Source organism: Pyrgilauda ruficollis, unplaced genomic scaffold (assembly GCF_017590135.1).
Source record: "Pyrgilauda ruficollis isolate IOZ18807 unplaced genomic scaffold, ASM1759013v1 scaffold205, whole genome shotgun sequence".
In the NCBI taxonomy this organism is placed as follows: Eukaryota; Metazoa; Chordata; class Aves; order Passeriformes; family Passeridae; genus Pyrgilauda; species Pyrgilauda ruficollis.
In genome coordinates this window covers 391740-407807 of record NW_024519763.1, presented here as the reverse complement: position 1 = coordinate 407807, position 16068 = coordinate 391740, and the positions used below count along the sequence as shown (strand labels likewise).

At 40.3% G+C, this 16068-nt stretch overlaps 1 protein-coding gene across 1 annotated transcript in view; it reads left to right on the top strand.

Moving 5' to 3' along the window:
* Positions 1-139: 139 nt before the first annotated feature.
* Positions 140-16068, top strand: part of NEB (nebulin) — a 98124-nt gene continuing 82195 nt past the window's right edge. The window contains exons 1-22 of the mRNA XM_041467298.1: positions 140-255; positions 964-1072; positions 1552-1617; positions 5501-5545; positions 6833-7045; positions 7395-7502; positions 7636-7740; positions 8143-8247; positions 8346-8450; positions 9072-9176; positions 10202-10306; positions 10484-10591; positions 10984-11100; positions 11738-11839; positions 11922-12029; positions 12127-12231; positions 12618-12716; positions 12947-13051; positions 13614-13721; positions 14208-14519; positions 15007-15213; positions 15903-16007. Coding sequence (XP_041323232.1) covers positions 1585-1617; positions 5501-5545; positions 6833-7045; positions 7395-7502; positions 7636-7740; positions 8143-8247; positions 8346-8450; positions 9072-9176; positions 10202-10306; positions 10484-10591; positions 10984-11100; positions 11738-11839; positions 11922-12029; positions 12127-12231; positions 12618-12716; positions 12947-13051; positions 13614-13721; positions 14208-14519; positions 15007-15213; positions 15903-16007 — 2400 coding nt within the window. The 5' untranslated portion in view covers positions 140-255; positions 964-1072; positions 1552-1584. The remainder of the gene's footprint in view (positions 256-963; positions 1073-1551; positions 1618-5500; positions 5546-6832; positions 7046-7394; positions 7503-7635; positions 7741-8142; positions 8248-8345; positions 8451-9071; positions 9177-10201; positions 10307-10483; positions 10592-10983; positions 11101-11737; positions 11840-11921; positions 12030-12126; positions 12232-12617; positions 12717-12946; positions 13052-13613; positions 13722-14207; positions 14520-15006; positions 15214-15902; positions 16008-16068) is intronic.

Here is a 16068-nt window from a genome sequence, read left to right as displayed (position 1 = left end):
CCAGCGCAGCTCTGGTGTGTTTTGGGTTCCCTGAGGTGCCCAGCTCCCTCTCCCTGATGCTGCTGAGAACAGGTGCCCTCCCTCCGGGTCACCGAGTATATTTAGGGCTGAAACTCGAGCGGGCTGGAGCCAGATTGGCTGTGTGGGCCACACACGTCACCCGGAGCCACCAAAGCCCCTCGCTCTCACCCAGTGCTGCTCAGGAGGGAAGACTGGAGAGCCTTTGCTCCAAAGGATATTTACTGGATGTCGCTGGTAAGGACATTTTAAATGCAATTCACTTCTTTTCCTTACAAGAGGATCTTGAGCTGTTTCCCCATTCTGTAGTTTTTTGGGAATGCTTGTTGTTCTTTGCCCATGGAAGTCAGTTTTTCTGCTGAATAACTGGCTGCGGGTTGGAGGAGGAGGAAAAGACCTGGCATGGGGTTTGGAAGTGTGGCTGAAGGTTGTAACAGTGACAGGTTGAAGAGGTTGTGTTTATAAGCAAACCCCACTTCTTGAGTTTACTCATACAGCTCTGCCTACTGCTTCATGTGACTTGTCCCTCGTTATTTGAGTTATTCTTAATTTATTTTAATAGGATACAACATGATTTTCCCAATTAATTTTTGGGCATTTTTCTCAGCCTGTTGGGACTAAAAAGGGCCAGTATTCCGTGTTCCTATATTTAACCTGCATGACTTGACTTCCCTTGCCTCAGAAGGAATTGCAGTTTAGCCAGCTCAACCCAAGTGCCCCGTCAGTTGGCAGGATTAGTTTACACGGCAAATATCCCTGGACTCAGGAGCAGCTGTTCCAAAGCCTCATCCCCTCCCAACATTAGAAACAGAGCTGCAGACCTTGGTGGAAAATTGTAGCTTTGCCTCACAGCAAAATCAGTGTGTTAATTAATTAGTTCAAAGGGTCTGACACTAATCTCTGCTATGTACTTCAGCCAACTCTATGGATTTTCATCTTTTCCAGGTCTGAAGAAACAGAGAGAAAAAGCCCACAAGAGCTTAAAAAAAAAACAACCCCAGAGCATCTCTGTAGGCTGATGCTGGGAAGACAGAAATTGCCTCATTAACCTAAGGTCACTTAAAAAATATTTAAAATATTTTTCTACATTATGCTCTTTCTTATGAATGAATATAGTAGAATATAAATCTCCCACTCAAACAGGAGCTTGAACGATATAATGAAATAGCGTAGAAGAGTCACAGAGTAAAGAAAAACGCTTCAAATAATTCTGTGGTAATGAAAATATCACATCATGTTTCAAGAGATCTCTTCTTTATTCTCTTTTATTTTATTTTCATTTGATCCAGAGTTGGTGCTATAACTGGAATGAGGTATTTGTCCAGAATTGTAATTTATATCAGTATGTTTGAAACTTAATCCAGTATTTTTCCATAACAGTCCAAGTAATGCCAGATCCCAACTTTATTTAGGGTCTGACTAGTTATTAACCATGACCCCAAATACTTTATGAGCTTTATGAGCTTGACTTCTCATGGTACTTTCAGTCATGGGCTAATACTGTTTATTCACATTTTCACCTGCTGTGACCAGTGAGTGGGGGAGAGACAGAAGCAAACCCTCAGAATGGAGGAAGAAGAATATGAGGAAGTTGTGGAGGTAAGAAGAAAACGTGAGAGTGGAATTTGTTTCCTGCCTTGTGACTGAATACATTAATCACCTTACTGAGATGCTGCTCAGGAGCAGAGGCTGCTGTTTGCTCTCAGAAGATTAGGGATGATTAGACATCTATTAAATGGTTTCATCACTAAAACAACAACAACAACAACAGTTGCTCTCGGAGGAGCAAAGTCTCCTGGTTCCTGTCATAGTTCCTCAGTTTAAACAAGGACTGGAACCATCCCACACTCACAGTGCGAGGTTTTCTGATTACTCCCTGCGTAATTATAGATGCACTGGCCAGCTCTTTTTTCTCCTGGCTTGCCCTCTGTCACCCAATCCATGCTGGAGAAGATGGCTTTGGAAGCCCCTTTCTAGCCCTGCCTCTGCAGAAATGCAGCAGCTTTGTGCCACCAGGGGACCAGGAACCAATTTAGCCTGAGACATTGCAGAGATGGAGCCAGGCTTAAGTGACAGGACAAGGGGGGAGGACTTTAAACTGACAGTGGGTAGATTTTAAATTAGGCATCAGGAAGAAATCCTTCCCTGTGGAGGTGGGGAGGCTGTGGCATGAGGTTGCCCAGAGAAGCTGTGGCTGCCTCTGGATCCCTGGCAGTGTCCAAGGCCAGGCTGGAGCAATCCAGGATAGTGGGAGGTGTCCCTGCCCATGGCAGGGGGTGGAATAGAAGATCTTTAAGGTCCCTTCCAACCCAGGGCATTCTGTAATTCTGTGGTTCTATCTCCATTAATTTGCCAGCAGGTCATTTAAACTCAGGAAACTGAATAAAAAATTCCCCAGGAACTGGGCAACCCACAGCTAGAGCCATGGGAACAATAACTTTGCTATTGAAACAGTACACGAAATTAACAGAGTGGTCTTACTTGTTGCATTGCTACTACTCAGAAATTGATGTAAATGCTATGAAATACACAAAGTCACGTAAAAAAATCACTCAGTGTTTGAGGAAAAGAAGAAGGGTATAAATGTGAACATCTTACAACTCGTTGCCACCACACTGTGTTCAGTGCGCTGTTGATTTCAGGTGGTGTGAGGGCATTGCCAGCTTTATATATTTCAAATAGTGAATGAAGTAAAGCCAAATGATTTGCCAGTCTGAGTAGTTAAATGCATTTTGCAAAATAGGCGTTAGCACTCATAAAGTGGATTTTAAAGACATTTTACTACGTAGCTACAATGAGACTAACTCTTCATTAAATTTCTTATTCTTACGTTACTTGTAATCGCCTTTATGTTTCCTGTGCATTGTGTGCTCTCTGTAATGGATATTTATTTGCTCTCATTGTTTATTTATTCCAGCAGGAGTTATGGTATTTTGGGCTTTTTGTCCACACAGCCCCATTTCATCCTTTGTTTTTAATTTTCAATGACCACCTTGCTGTAATCACATCCCTTGGGCTGAGGAGGCACTGCTTTAGCCACTTCCCTTGGGATACTCTTGGTGAGATGCTAAATAAAACAGGAACAACAGCATCCGGTACCATTTTAAGCCTTTCCAGAATTTTCTTAATTCCTGTATCAATCCAAGATTTTAAACTTATTAGAAATTCATCTTCTGAAAGAGAAGGACATGATCGTTGAATGTTGAGTGGCTGAGGCATCACCAAGGATTTTAAAATGCGATTTTTTAACTTTCTCTGGAATCACGAGCCATTACTTGATGTTGTAGCTGTCTTGGGATGTGCAAAAATCCTCAGCGAGTGATACAAACATTTGCTGCCGAGTTACTTGAGGTTTTTCAAAGATTTTGTAGAAAGTTTGTGGAAGATTTTGCAGGGGGGTTTGTGGAAGGTTTTGTGGAAAGCTTGTGGAAGGTTTCGCAGAGGATTTTGTGGAAGGTTTTGTAGAAAGTTTGTGGGAGGGTTTTTATGGAAGATTTTGTAGGAAGTTTGTGAAAGGTTTTGTAGAAAGTTTGAGGAAGGTTTTGTGGGAGGTTTTGTGGGAGGTTTTGTGGGAGGTTTTGTGGGAGGTGTTGTCGAAGGTGGGTCCAGCATGGAAATCCCCTCAGAACACCCAGTATGTCACAGCTTGGGAAGTACGGCTTGGTCCCTTGAACTAACTTTGAGGAAGAGCTCTCAGAAAGGGGCTTAAGTTTTAACGAGAAATTTTTTAGCTTCAAAGGGTTTTCCGTTCCCGCAGCTGTGGCAAGCGACCCCAAGCAATTACCGCTTAGAGGAGACTTTCCACCATAAACCCCGCATTTTTCCATTTTATCTTAGTGCAGGTGGAGCACACCCCGCAGACAGCGGGTGCCGATCCTGCAGCAATGTTTTTAAAAGCTTTTTCCCGTCATTTCTGAGCGGGGCAGGGGCGGGAGCCACAGGCCCCGGCGCCCCCTCAGCGCCGCCGCCATTTCCGCGGGACGGCGCCACCTCGCGGCCGCCGCCGGGAAGTGGCGGACGGGGAATAAATTAAAAAAAACCCACCAAAATTCAACAAAAACCTCTCTTGGCACAACCGGAGGCTGTTTCCCATTGTCCTGTCGATTATTCCCTGGGAGCAAAGCCCGATCTGGCCGCACCTCCTGTCAGGAGCTGTGCAGGGCCGGAAGGGCCCCCCTGAGCCGCCTTTTCTCCAGGCTGAGCCCGTTCCCAGCTCCCTCAGGAGCTCCTGGGGCTCCAGATCCTTTCCCAACTCTGTTGTCCCGGCTGGAAAAGATGCTCCTTTGGATGTGGTGCTCACAAACAAGGTAGAACTGGTGGAAAATGCACAGATCAAGGGCTGCAGTGATCGTGGGACAATGGAGCTGAAGATACAGGGAGCAGTGAGCAAAATGAGTGGAATCATCCCAGACTTTGGAAGAGCAGAATTGGAGATGCTAGAGGAAAATCCTGTGGGAAACAGCAGAGGCAGCCAGGGTCGTTGGGTGAGCCTCCAGCATGATTTTCCCTGAGCACACAGCTCAGCCCAAAGTGCAGAAATCCAACAGCAGAAGGGTGGAGTAGCGGAACACGGAGCTCCTGACTGAGGAAAAATGACACAAAAAAAGAGAAATATACTGAAGGTGGAAGCAGGAGCAGACAACTTGGGAGAAATGTAAAGATTTAAAACATTACAAACTCCATTCCTACATCCATGGGCAATGTTCAGCTTCATTTGGTCTTCAAGAAAGGCAAGAAAGAAGATACAGGCTGGTCAACCTCAAACCTTCCCTTTGTTCTTTGGGAAGGCTGTGGATCAAATCCTTTGAGAAGCTATTTTTAAACACACAAAAGACATGAAGGTCATGTGGAGAAGTGAACACTGAGTTGTCAAGAGCAATCTATGGCTGATGAACCTCATTAATTTTTATAATGAGATCACAGCTGCTGGACAAGGGGAGGCCAGAGAAGGTTGTGTACCTGGTCTGCTTTAGGGATACGTCTCATTGTAGTTTATCCCCAAGTTTATGAGATTATAAATTATGGGGGAATAATGGGCAGTAAAATGGGTGGAAAATCATCAGGCTCAGAGTTGTGATCAGCAACAAAGTTTAACCAGCAGCCAGAAATTGTTGGTGTCCTTGTAGGAGCAACCCTGAGGACAACAGTCATGAGTGTCACCAAATAAAAATCAGGAAAATCCTGGGGTTTAAATGCCAATTCTTTTAATGTGGTCATCAATGTCTTCCCTCTTGTGGGTAAAATTAGATAACAATCTTCCATTAATTATTTGGATGATTATTAGTTGGGGAGTGTATGGAATAAAAAATCCAATAATTAATTCAAAATTTGAACGGATATTCAGAGTTATCAAATGACTCCATAAGCACCTGTGAACTAAAATCCTGTATCTCCAGAAATGTGTTTTAAAACAGCTTCACAGAAGCTACAGTTTGCTGATCTGGCCTAACAATGATGTTTTTTCTCTTTTTTTTTTCCAAAGTACTACATTGAGGAGACAATTATTGAGGAGGGTGAGCCACACGAGGTAAAGGTCCCTGTCATGCTGCATGTAGCACATAAATGCATGTAATTAACATGAAACACTAAATTAGCAGCATTTTGTATTCTGAGGTTTAATTTTTCATGTTAAGCACACAAATATCAGTGAACAATTGCTGCTTAATAATTTATTTTTGCTTCAAGTCCCTGCTGTGTGATGATCTAAGATCAGTTTACATGTATCACTTCTGTTCCCTTCACCTTGTGTAATTTCACTGAGAAATTACAGTTTTGCAGATTTTTCATTGTGTCACTGGTAACAAATATTTGGGTCACCAAGGAGTGATTGCCATAATTTGAAATTCTACCTCTGAAACAGCTATAACCCAACTCTCTGCTGGGTTATCATAAAATATTCTTTATGCATGGGCTTATGCAGAAACAGAAGTTATTAATTCTTGGTGCATTTTCAGCTCTGTCTCATTGATGCAAATAACTCTCAGAACTCTGACCTTCATGAATTCCTTTATAAAGACAATTTTTTATAAAGCTAATTGATACAAAATAAAACCTGACACTTATTTGGGTGGTTTTGGACGCCTTTTTTAGTTGTGCTAATTATTTTTAGATGTTTTCATTATAATCTTAGTATTAAAATTACTGCTTGCAGCATGACTATGTTGATAAGCAAGTGTATAAAGCATTTAAATTGATTGGAAATTAATGCATGTAGAGCAGAGGCAGCTGGAGCCCCACTCTCCCAGACCCTCTGGAGAATAATTCCATGAGTTTGATGCAGGAACCAGCCAGAGAATTGAATCCTCATGGGATTTTTAGGGTGGGTGATATATAGGGAGCACAATGGTAATCCCAGTAGGAAAAGTGTCCCTGATTTTCTGTCTCCGTGTGGAACAGAGCATCCTTTCACCATCTCAGGGGAGTGAAAAACATGGATCCTAATGAATTTTTTCAGCTATAAAACAAGTGTTATTAATTTTTTTAAATCTCCAGGTGGTCACTGAGACCATCAGCACAGACTACTCAATCCCTGAGACCACCACAACCACCACCTACACAGCTGAGCACACCCCGCCCAGGGCAGTGAAAATTCTTATCCTAATGAGCTTTTACAGCTATAAAACAAGTGGTTATTGAATTTTTTAAAATCTCCAGGTGGTCACTAAGACCATCAGCACAGGTGATACTCAGGCCTTGAGACCACCACAACCACCTACACAGCTGAGCACACCCAGCCCAGGGCAGTGAAAATTCTTATCCTAATGAGCTTTTACAGCTATAAAACAAGTGGTTATTGAATTTTTTAAATCTCCAGGTGGTCACTGAGATCACTGAGACCATCAGCACAGACTACTCAATCCCTGAGACCACCACAACCACCACCTACACGGCTGAGCACACCCAGCCCTCCGGGGAGGATGCAGCTCCTCCCATCAGGAAGAAGACAATCCGGACAAAAGTGGATCCATCCAAGTTTCTGACACCTTACCTGGAACACAGCAATAAAATGAAGGACTTATTCAGTGAGGTAGGTTGTCCCATGTCTCTTATTTCTTGAGGAACACCAGCTTTAAAAATGTTTTACAGGGGTTGTTTGATAGTTATATTGGAAATATCTGGGTTTATCAATACTAAGCTCATGGGGAGAATATAATAAATTAGAGGTGATCCAAGTTAGAGATGGATTTTTTCCTGTTGAGTCAGATGGAATAAACTCAGTTGGCTAAAGTAATAGTTGTATAATTTTAGCTTATATTATTGAATAATCTGTCCAAAATTCCTGTCCTAACCAGATAAATATGGCAATAATTGCTAATACAGTTCTGCCAGAGCTCAGGGATATGTCTTATTTATTTTTTATCATTATTTTTTTCCAGAACAAGTACAAGGAAAAATTTAGAAAAGAAAAAGGAAAGCCATATGCTTCCACAATCGATACCCCAGAAATCCGGAGGATCAAGAAAGTGCAGGACCAGCTCAGTGAGGTGGGTAACAAGTGCATTTCTAGGTTCAGCCAGGTTCTGGGTGTTTATATGAAGGGTGAAAACGTCATTATTCTGAGATTTTTTTTAAAATCAGTCAGTTTTGCTGGAATCAATGAGTTTTGTTCTGCTCCAGGTTAAATACCGCATGGCTGGGGAAGTTGCCAGAACCATTTGCCACGTGGATGAAAAGGCCATGGATATAGAACATGCAAAGAAAGTGTCACAGCAAGTGAGCAAGGTGAGTGACTGACTTTCCAACACTGATGGATCCTGAGGTTACTGACAAGAACAAAGGAAGGCCATGGATATAGAACATGCAAAGAAAGTGTCACAGCAAGTGAGCAAGGTGAGTGACTGTTGACTTTCCAACACTGGTGGATCTTGAGGTTACTGACAAGAACAAAGTTTTGAGCTCAGGGTGCTAAAGCAACATTTACACAACAGTTTAGAAGCACAGGAAGGATAGCAGAGAAGTTGGTAAGGCAAATGTAAATATAATATTAAATATTTCCAGTTACTCTTTTCAGATGCTACTGCTCTGAGACTTTGATTAAAAAAAATCCTTAAAGCAGGTAGTTTATTCACAGAAGTAAATATTTTTTAATGATAGAGTGACCAACTTGCTGATCTTTCCTTCCAGGTATTATATAAGCAGAACTGGGAGGAGAATAAGGACAAGTACCTGCTTCCCCCTGATGCTCCAGAGCTTGTGAATGCAATAAAAAACACAGCAATGTTCAGCAAGGTAAGAAAAGCTACCCACAGATCTAAGCAGCTGAAGTAAATTGAGCTTTCAAAGCCAGAAATTAATTAATAATGAGCATTCTGGAATTTTTCTTGTAGAAACTGTATACTGAAGACTGGGATGCAGACAAAACATTGTTTTATCCCTACAATGACAGTCCAGAGCTCAGAAGGGTGGCACAGGCTCAGAAGACTCTGAGTGATGTGAGTATCAAAGCAGGGATTTGCATGGGTACCAAAGGCTGTTGGGTTGTGGTGTAACCTGGGACGTGCCACGACTTTGATTGGACATAAAAGCTTCACAGTGGAACAGAAAATAGCAGTGTGTTAAGGAAGCTCTGATAGTAGTGGTACTTCATAGAAAAATATGTATTTGATACTAGAGTACAAAGTAGAGCATATTGGAGTATAAAACCATTGGCAGTTTGATGCTGGGTTAGGAGTGAATGAAATAATTAATTTGTTAAATCAGCAAGAAGACCTCGAGTAACTCCCCAAATGCAGAAACTCTCAGGGCTGTCTCCAAGTCCAGTTCACTCTTGTGGGTCTGCAAATGTGCCTCTGAAACAGTGATGAGAAAAGTCAGGGATTGGTGGGACTGGGATTTGCTGATATTTACATACACAGAACTCTTCAACAGGGGATTGCAGCTCTCATGTGAAGATTTCAGTGAATTTTGCAGAGGTTCAGAAGTTCCCTGGTAATACACAGATCAAAGAATTCCTGCTGCAGGGGCTGTGGGCAGAACTCCTTTTATTAATGTGGTAGCAGCAGAGTTCAATGCTGTGATCCTCACATAAATGTTTATTTCTTCCATCCTTTCAGATTGTCTACAAAAAGGGGCACGATGAAAGGAAAGCAAAATTCACCTCCCTGCCAGACCCCCCTGATGTGGAACAAGCCAAGAAGGTGTCACGGCAGCTGAGTGATGTGAGTAGAACCTCTGCCCAAACTCCACTCCTGCAGGGAGAGAGGCAAAAAGGGACCTAAGGAAAAGGAATAACACACAGGAAGACCAATTTTTGCTGGAGAAATTGGGACCAAGTTGCATAATCTTGGAAGTAGTGTTTTAATTCCATTACGAATTTAACTATTTTTTTTTTAGAATTTTATTGTGTGTTGAAAATTATCTGCATTTTAAGATTAGAGAATTGCAGTATTCACTCATGGTGGAGAAACCACTAAGAAAATTGCACTGAACCTCTTTGTAAGGTAAAATAATTAATTTTGAGAAAAATTCTTTAATCTTATATTTCCATAGCTTAAAAGCTAAATTGTCATCAAGATAATTTTATGACATGCAAAAAAAAAAGGATCAGTATCATAATTCTTTGAAATGAATAGAATAATAAGCTTTGTAGGTATCTCCAAAACTATAAAATATAGAATTAAAAAAAAAAATTGGCATGTGTGTTCTTCAGCAATGTTAAAAAAGTATTGGAGGAGTTTTATTTTTTATGGAAAGTAATGCAACTGTGGCTGAAAGTGCCCCTGGAACACCTGAGTCAAAACTCAGGCAGGTGTTTTGTTGTTAGAAAAAGTCTTTAAACTTTTAATACTTGATTTCTGTGAGCTTGAATAAATAATGGAAATCATAAATACCAGGTAATTAGAAGGGTTTGGTTATAACCAGTTCCAGCAGCAATCCCAGTAAATTCTGACTTAATGTGCAATATCCTAATATTATGTGGCCAGGGAGAAAACAGAACTAAAACGATATGTTAGAGATGATTTATTTATCCTTTTTAGGTCAGGGAAGGTACTAAGAGAAATAACACTGAAATGGTTTGGCCAAATCATATTTAAGGTGTTTTTGACCATACCTGCTAAAATAGTTATAAAGCAGGCATCAATTATGAAGCAGCTTTAAAAAGACAGCTTAGGAAAATGAATCTGTCAGGTGAAAATGGAGCTGTGTCTTGGTGATTCAGTTTTATTGTTTTGTTTCCTTATAGGTTATTTACCATGAGGACTATAAAAACAAAGTCAAAGGCAAGTGGAGTCAGACTCCATGCTATGATGTGGCAGTTGCAAAAATGAATGCAGAAAATCTAAGTATGGTGAGTGAATCCTGCAGAAAATCTTCAACAGCTTTATCCCTGTTTATGTTCATTTGGAAAATACTGAGGCTCCATTTGTGGCATTGCTTATTTCCTAAATAATCCCTGCCGTAGGTGTCTAATTCACAATTAAATATAATTAATGTGTTGTTTTCTGTCTGTCTCTGTTCCTAACAGAGGAAATACCAGGAAGACTTTGAAAACATGAAAGACCAAATCTACTTCATGCAGACTGAAACTCCAGAGTATGAAGCCAACAAACGAGCTTCAGAAAACGTCAGCAAGGTGAGGGAGCTGATGCCACCTGCTCAGCTTGGGAATAGTTCTGAACTCACACAAGCTTGTGCTGAAATTCTTTTGGCAAGACCTTTCATGGTCGTTTGCCACCATAAGTTAAATAACAGGGCATTTTTCATGGAAAGTTGAAGATTATATAATAGATTCATATCACAGGATGGTTTGGGTGGGAAGGGACCTTAAATACCACACACTGCCACCCCTGCCATGGGCAGGGACACCTTCCCTGTCCCAGGGAGCTCCAAGTCCCATCCAGCCTGGCCTGGGACATTTCCAGGGATAGGACAGCCACAGCTGCTCTAGGCAATCACACAGATTAGTGAGCATTTGGCTTTCAATAGTGATTTTTAAAACCTCTTTTTTATTTTTATTCTTTCAAGTTCAAATACAAAGCAGACTATGAAAAGAAGAAAGCTATTGCAGATTATAATGTGCTCCCTGCTACAGAGAACCCATTGCTGAAGCAATTAAAAACTGCAGGAAATATTCTGAGTGATGTGAGTATTATCAATGTGCAGCTACATCATTTTCAGTCTTGTACCAGAAACCACACTCACCATTTCTTCACAAGGCTTCCCCTTTGTAGTATTTTTTGTTTTGTAGACCCATATTTATAATGAGATAGCACCAGCCAGAACAATTCAGGTAAATAATGAATTCTCCACAGATGGGTGTAGCAACAGCAGTGGCACATGGATGGTTAATTAGTTGATAGTTCATTTAGATCTTTGTGGATAATGAATCACAAAAGGACAGTTCTTCCCTTACTGTTTTAAGGAATTTCAGCTAATAATGATAATATATGTGGTGCTTTTATATAATATTTTTACATTATATTCTGGTTATTCACTGTAACGGTCTTCTCAATTCCGCTTTTATTTGTATGAAAAGAGATTGAATATTTCTCAGTGTCAGAAGTCCAAAAATCATTAGCCCGACCTTTCTGTCTTTCCTTACAAACCTAAAAAAAGTTATTTTTAAAGACCAGTGGGAAAACAGTGCCATCTGTTTCTCAGTCCTGTGGGAAAGCTTTTCTTTGGAACCATTTCTCTGTTTTACTCTTGTCATTTTTAACATGGTGGGGGTGACTTACAGGGAAATCTCCTGCATGATCTGGTATTATTTGATTTGCAGAAATTATACAAAGAAGCCTATGAACAGTCCAGAGGAAACAAGATGAATTACTGTGAGACACCCAAGTTCCAGACTGATGCTGCTCTGAAGAACTTTAGTGATGTAGGTATTTCACTTGGGGTTTATCCTTCAGTACTGACCCTCTTGATTCCTTTTGCCTCTCAACTCATGGTTATTTTGGCAGGTTAAATATAAAGATGCATATCAGAAGAATATTTTGGGGCACTACTTGGGCAGCTTTGAGGACCCACATCAAATCCACTGCATGAAGGTTGAAGCTATGAAAAGTGATGTAAGTGTGGCAATCGTTCTGTTTTCCCCCTCACTCTGGCAGTTCAGACAAAGCTTACTTGTTGTGGTTCCTTACTGAATGTTGCTCTTGTTCCTAGAAAAATTACAAAGCAGATTATGAGGAGGAAAAGACAAAGTGCTACTTCCCTCAGACCATAACTCAAGAGTATGAAGCAATCAAGAAGTTGGAGCAATGTAAAGATGTGAGTACAGGGCTGCAGTTGTTCACCACGGAAAAATTAACTGAGTGATCCCTGGTAACATCAATGATTCTGAGTTTGGCCTTATTGCCATATGTGGCTTTTTAAAAAAAAAAACAAACACCTTCATCTCTATTTTAGGGCCTTTTGTGACATCTAGTGATCAAAAGAGATATAGCACAATCCTTTTTATAACAAGTAAACCCATAAAATGAGAGCAGTAGAACCAAAATGAAGAATGAACCTCAAGCATTCACCTGCTTAAATCAATATTTTTTCAAATTAATGCTTTAAAAGGACTTAATTTATTAATAATTTTATTTGTTTTAGCAATACTTAGAAAATACTTTATATGTGTTTTCTACAAATATTTTTTTATCTTCTTTCAGTATACCTACAAAAAGCATCCTGATCAAACCAAATTCACTTCAGTGACTGACTCTCCAGTACAGAAGCAAGCAGAGATCAACAGCAAACAGCTGAGTGATGTAAGTAAACTTTGGAAACACTGTGACATTCCCAGTTTCTGCCCTGTGCCCACCTTCACTTCATCCTCCAGCTTTAAGAGCACTCCTGAAATAATTGTGTAGGTGGCTGTATGTATTTACAATTTTTTTCCCGCAGAACATCCCCTGGAAATCAGATTTTTAAAAACAGTTTTTCAATTCACAATCTAGAAATTGGGCTGCTAAATATCTTCCTTTATTTTTCTTTGCAGATATTGTATAAATCCAAAGGGGAAGAAATTATTCACAAGTACCACCTCCCTCCTGATGTGCCTCAGTTCATCCAGGCTAGAGTTAATGCCTACAACATCAGTGATGTGAGTACATTTTGAATTTCAACACCATGAAGCTCTCCACTGATGGTATCAGTTTTATTGCCTTTGTGATGTTAAATTTTTTGGTGGCATTATCAGCTTTCCAGGAATGAGATAAAAACTGACATCTCCCTTAATGGCCTTGGAATTTTAATAGTCTAGCTGGACTGATAAAAAAACCCCAGAAAACAGCCAGGCTGCTTTCTCCAGTTCCTTTAGAGCATGAAGGCTGAGTTTGAAGCTAACAGGAAAAAATCTCTGAAGGTTCAGTCAAATGAAAAAGGATTTTGCATAGGAAAGGCCAAAAAGGCCACTGATAGAGTTGTTCTAAACTAAAAGTGTAAAAATGCTTGTGAAACTCATTATTATCTTTGTAGTAGGTTCATTTTTTATAATAGAACTGTAGTTTGTGTACAGGTTAACATTTTTTCCTTGAGATTACATGGACAAAACTGGGTATTTTAATTCTTATAACAGAATCTCCTCTAAGAAGAACATGGGCTTAAACCCTTTATTAGAATTGCTATTTCTGACACTGTAAACTCTTCCCTTTTTTCCCTCCAAGGCTAACTACAAAGCAGACTGGAAGAAAACCCTTGCCAAAGGCTATGATCTGAAACCAGATGCCATTCCAATTATTGCTGCTAAAGCTTCTCGGAATATTGCAAGTGATGTAAGTAGGATTTACATCCAGTAGAACACTTACCCCTGCTGCATTTCATTATTTATTATTGTTTACCTGTGCTGGAGTCCTGTACTCCTGCTTTAGCAAAAGGTCACAAGCGACTCAAACATCTCTAACTGAATATTGGGATATTGGATTGTTTGGTGAGGCTGTTCAGTAATTTATTATTATCATAGTCTTAATTAAAAGCTGAATATCCCTGGGAGTTGCAAGCCTGCATCAATGACAGTGATGAGGGAGGTCTTGTAGCTGCAGGTGTGGGTTGAAATATGTACCAAGTGCCAAGACAAGCTGAAAAATCCAATAATCCTCTTCTTCTTTTTGACCTAAATAACCCTGTGCTGTCGTAAAAACCATTTATGAGTTTCCAGAATGAACTGCAGCATTAGTGCTTTGAAACTCAGTGTTCTAAACCCATCCAAAGTGTGTTTTCCCTTTCCCAAGTGGGTAAAGCTGTTTTTCCTTTGTCTCTAGTACAAGTACAAGGAATCCTACGAGAAAGACAAAGGCAAACAGGTCGGGTTCCGGAGCCTGCAGGATGATCCCAAACTTGTTCACTACATGAACGTGGCCAAAATCCAATCGGATCGGGAATACAAGAAGGATTATGAAGTCACCAAGACCAAATATCACTCTCCTCTGGATATGTTCAGCGTGACAGCTGCCAAGAAAGCCCAGGAAGTGGTGACAAACACTGGCTATAAGCAGCCAATTCACAATTACACCCTTCTGCCTGATTCTGTGAACCTGGAGCTCTCCAAAAATGTGATGCAGCTTCAGAGTGATGTATGTCATCAAGAATCAGCTCCATTTTTAATTCTCATCGTGACTTCATGACAACATTAATGTTTTAAGGCTAAAAAATTAATTTCTATAATCCAGTATGTATTATATTGGATTAACAGTAGGTAGGGATGTAAGTGGCTGGTCTGGAACCATTTATTTTCCAAACATTATCAGAATTATGTGCAGCTATTAAGTTCTGGGAAACTTACCTAGCAAGTAACAACTTTTTTTACATTTCTCCATATTTGGCATATCCCCAGCAAATGAGCATGTTTTACTAATTGATGTGTTTTTTTGTAGTAAGATTTTAATTGTTGTGATTTTATTTCTCCTAAATACTGACTCTATCAGTATTTATCTATGCTTAAATTTAAATTGCCCCCCAAAAAGGAATGTCCAGGGGAAGTTTTAAGGCTTTACCTGTTTTATGTGTATAGACACTCATTTTTCTTGCTTCACTGTGTTTTTCTTGTTTATTTTTGAATAGAATCTGTACAAATCTGACTTCAATAACTGGCTGAGAGGAGTTGGCTGGGTCCCAATTCAGTCACTGGATGTAGAAAAGGCCAAGAAAGCCACAGAGATTCTCAGTGAGAAGAAATACCGCCAGCATCCCGACCAGCTCAAGTTCTCCATCCCCATGGATGCCATGGAACAAGTGCTGGCAAAGCAAAATGCCAAGACCATGAACAAGGTGGGGAGCTGTTGGATTGACCTAAAGTTTGGGTGTTTGTCTTGCAAAGTTGTGGGGCAAGGTGCATTCCCACTGGAATTATTAAAATTTCCTGTGGGTGTGGTAGTTCCTTGGTTAAGACTGGACACTGAGAGATCATGGTGAGGCTCTGACTGTTCATAATTAAGGGAGTTTCATTTTCTGTTTCTAAAGATTAAAGATTTCTTTTCCAGATTTATAATGTTTTGATAATGCTTTTTCTGTAGGACGTATTCACGATAAGTGAGCTGCAGAAAACCTGGAATTCTGTTGGTTTTGTACAAGTATCCTGGCAAGTGCTGTTTACACTTGTCTCTAGTTATCCAGGACACCACTGTCTTTATTCCTTGTTTTCCATGGAAAGAATGTCTGTGAAAATAAATTCTGCTTCCCGTTAAGGCAGGGAAGAACACAGATTGGAAACTTCCAGCTTCAGTATTTATTAATTATCATTAATTATATTAAAAATTATCAAAACATATTTTGCAAATTTCTTACAATACTAAAGAAAGGAGGAAGATAATGTTGCTCCTCAGCAGCTCTGTGAAGGTTATTTCTGGTGCCAACAATATTTCTAGGAAATATTATTTATCGCAAACGAGCAGAACAAAAGCAAACTCTTTTATGAGTTCAGTGCCTTTTCAGTGCTAGCAATTCCTTTGTAATTGCAGAGGCTGTACACAGATAAGTGGAACAAAGAGAAGACCAGCATTCATGTGATGCCAGACACCCCAGAAATCCTGCAGTGCAAAGTGAACCAGATGACCATGAGTGATGTGAGTTGCTGTGCTCACGGTGGGCCTCCCGTGCCTCGCTGTCATTTTAATGCCTTCTTTG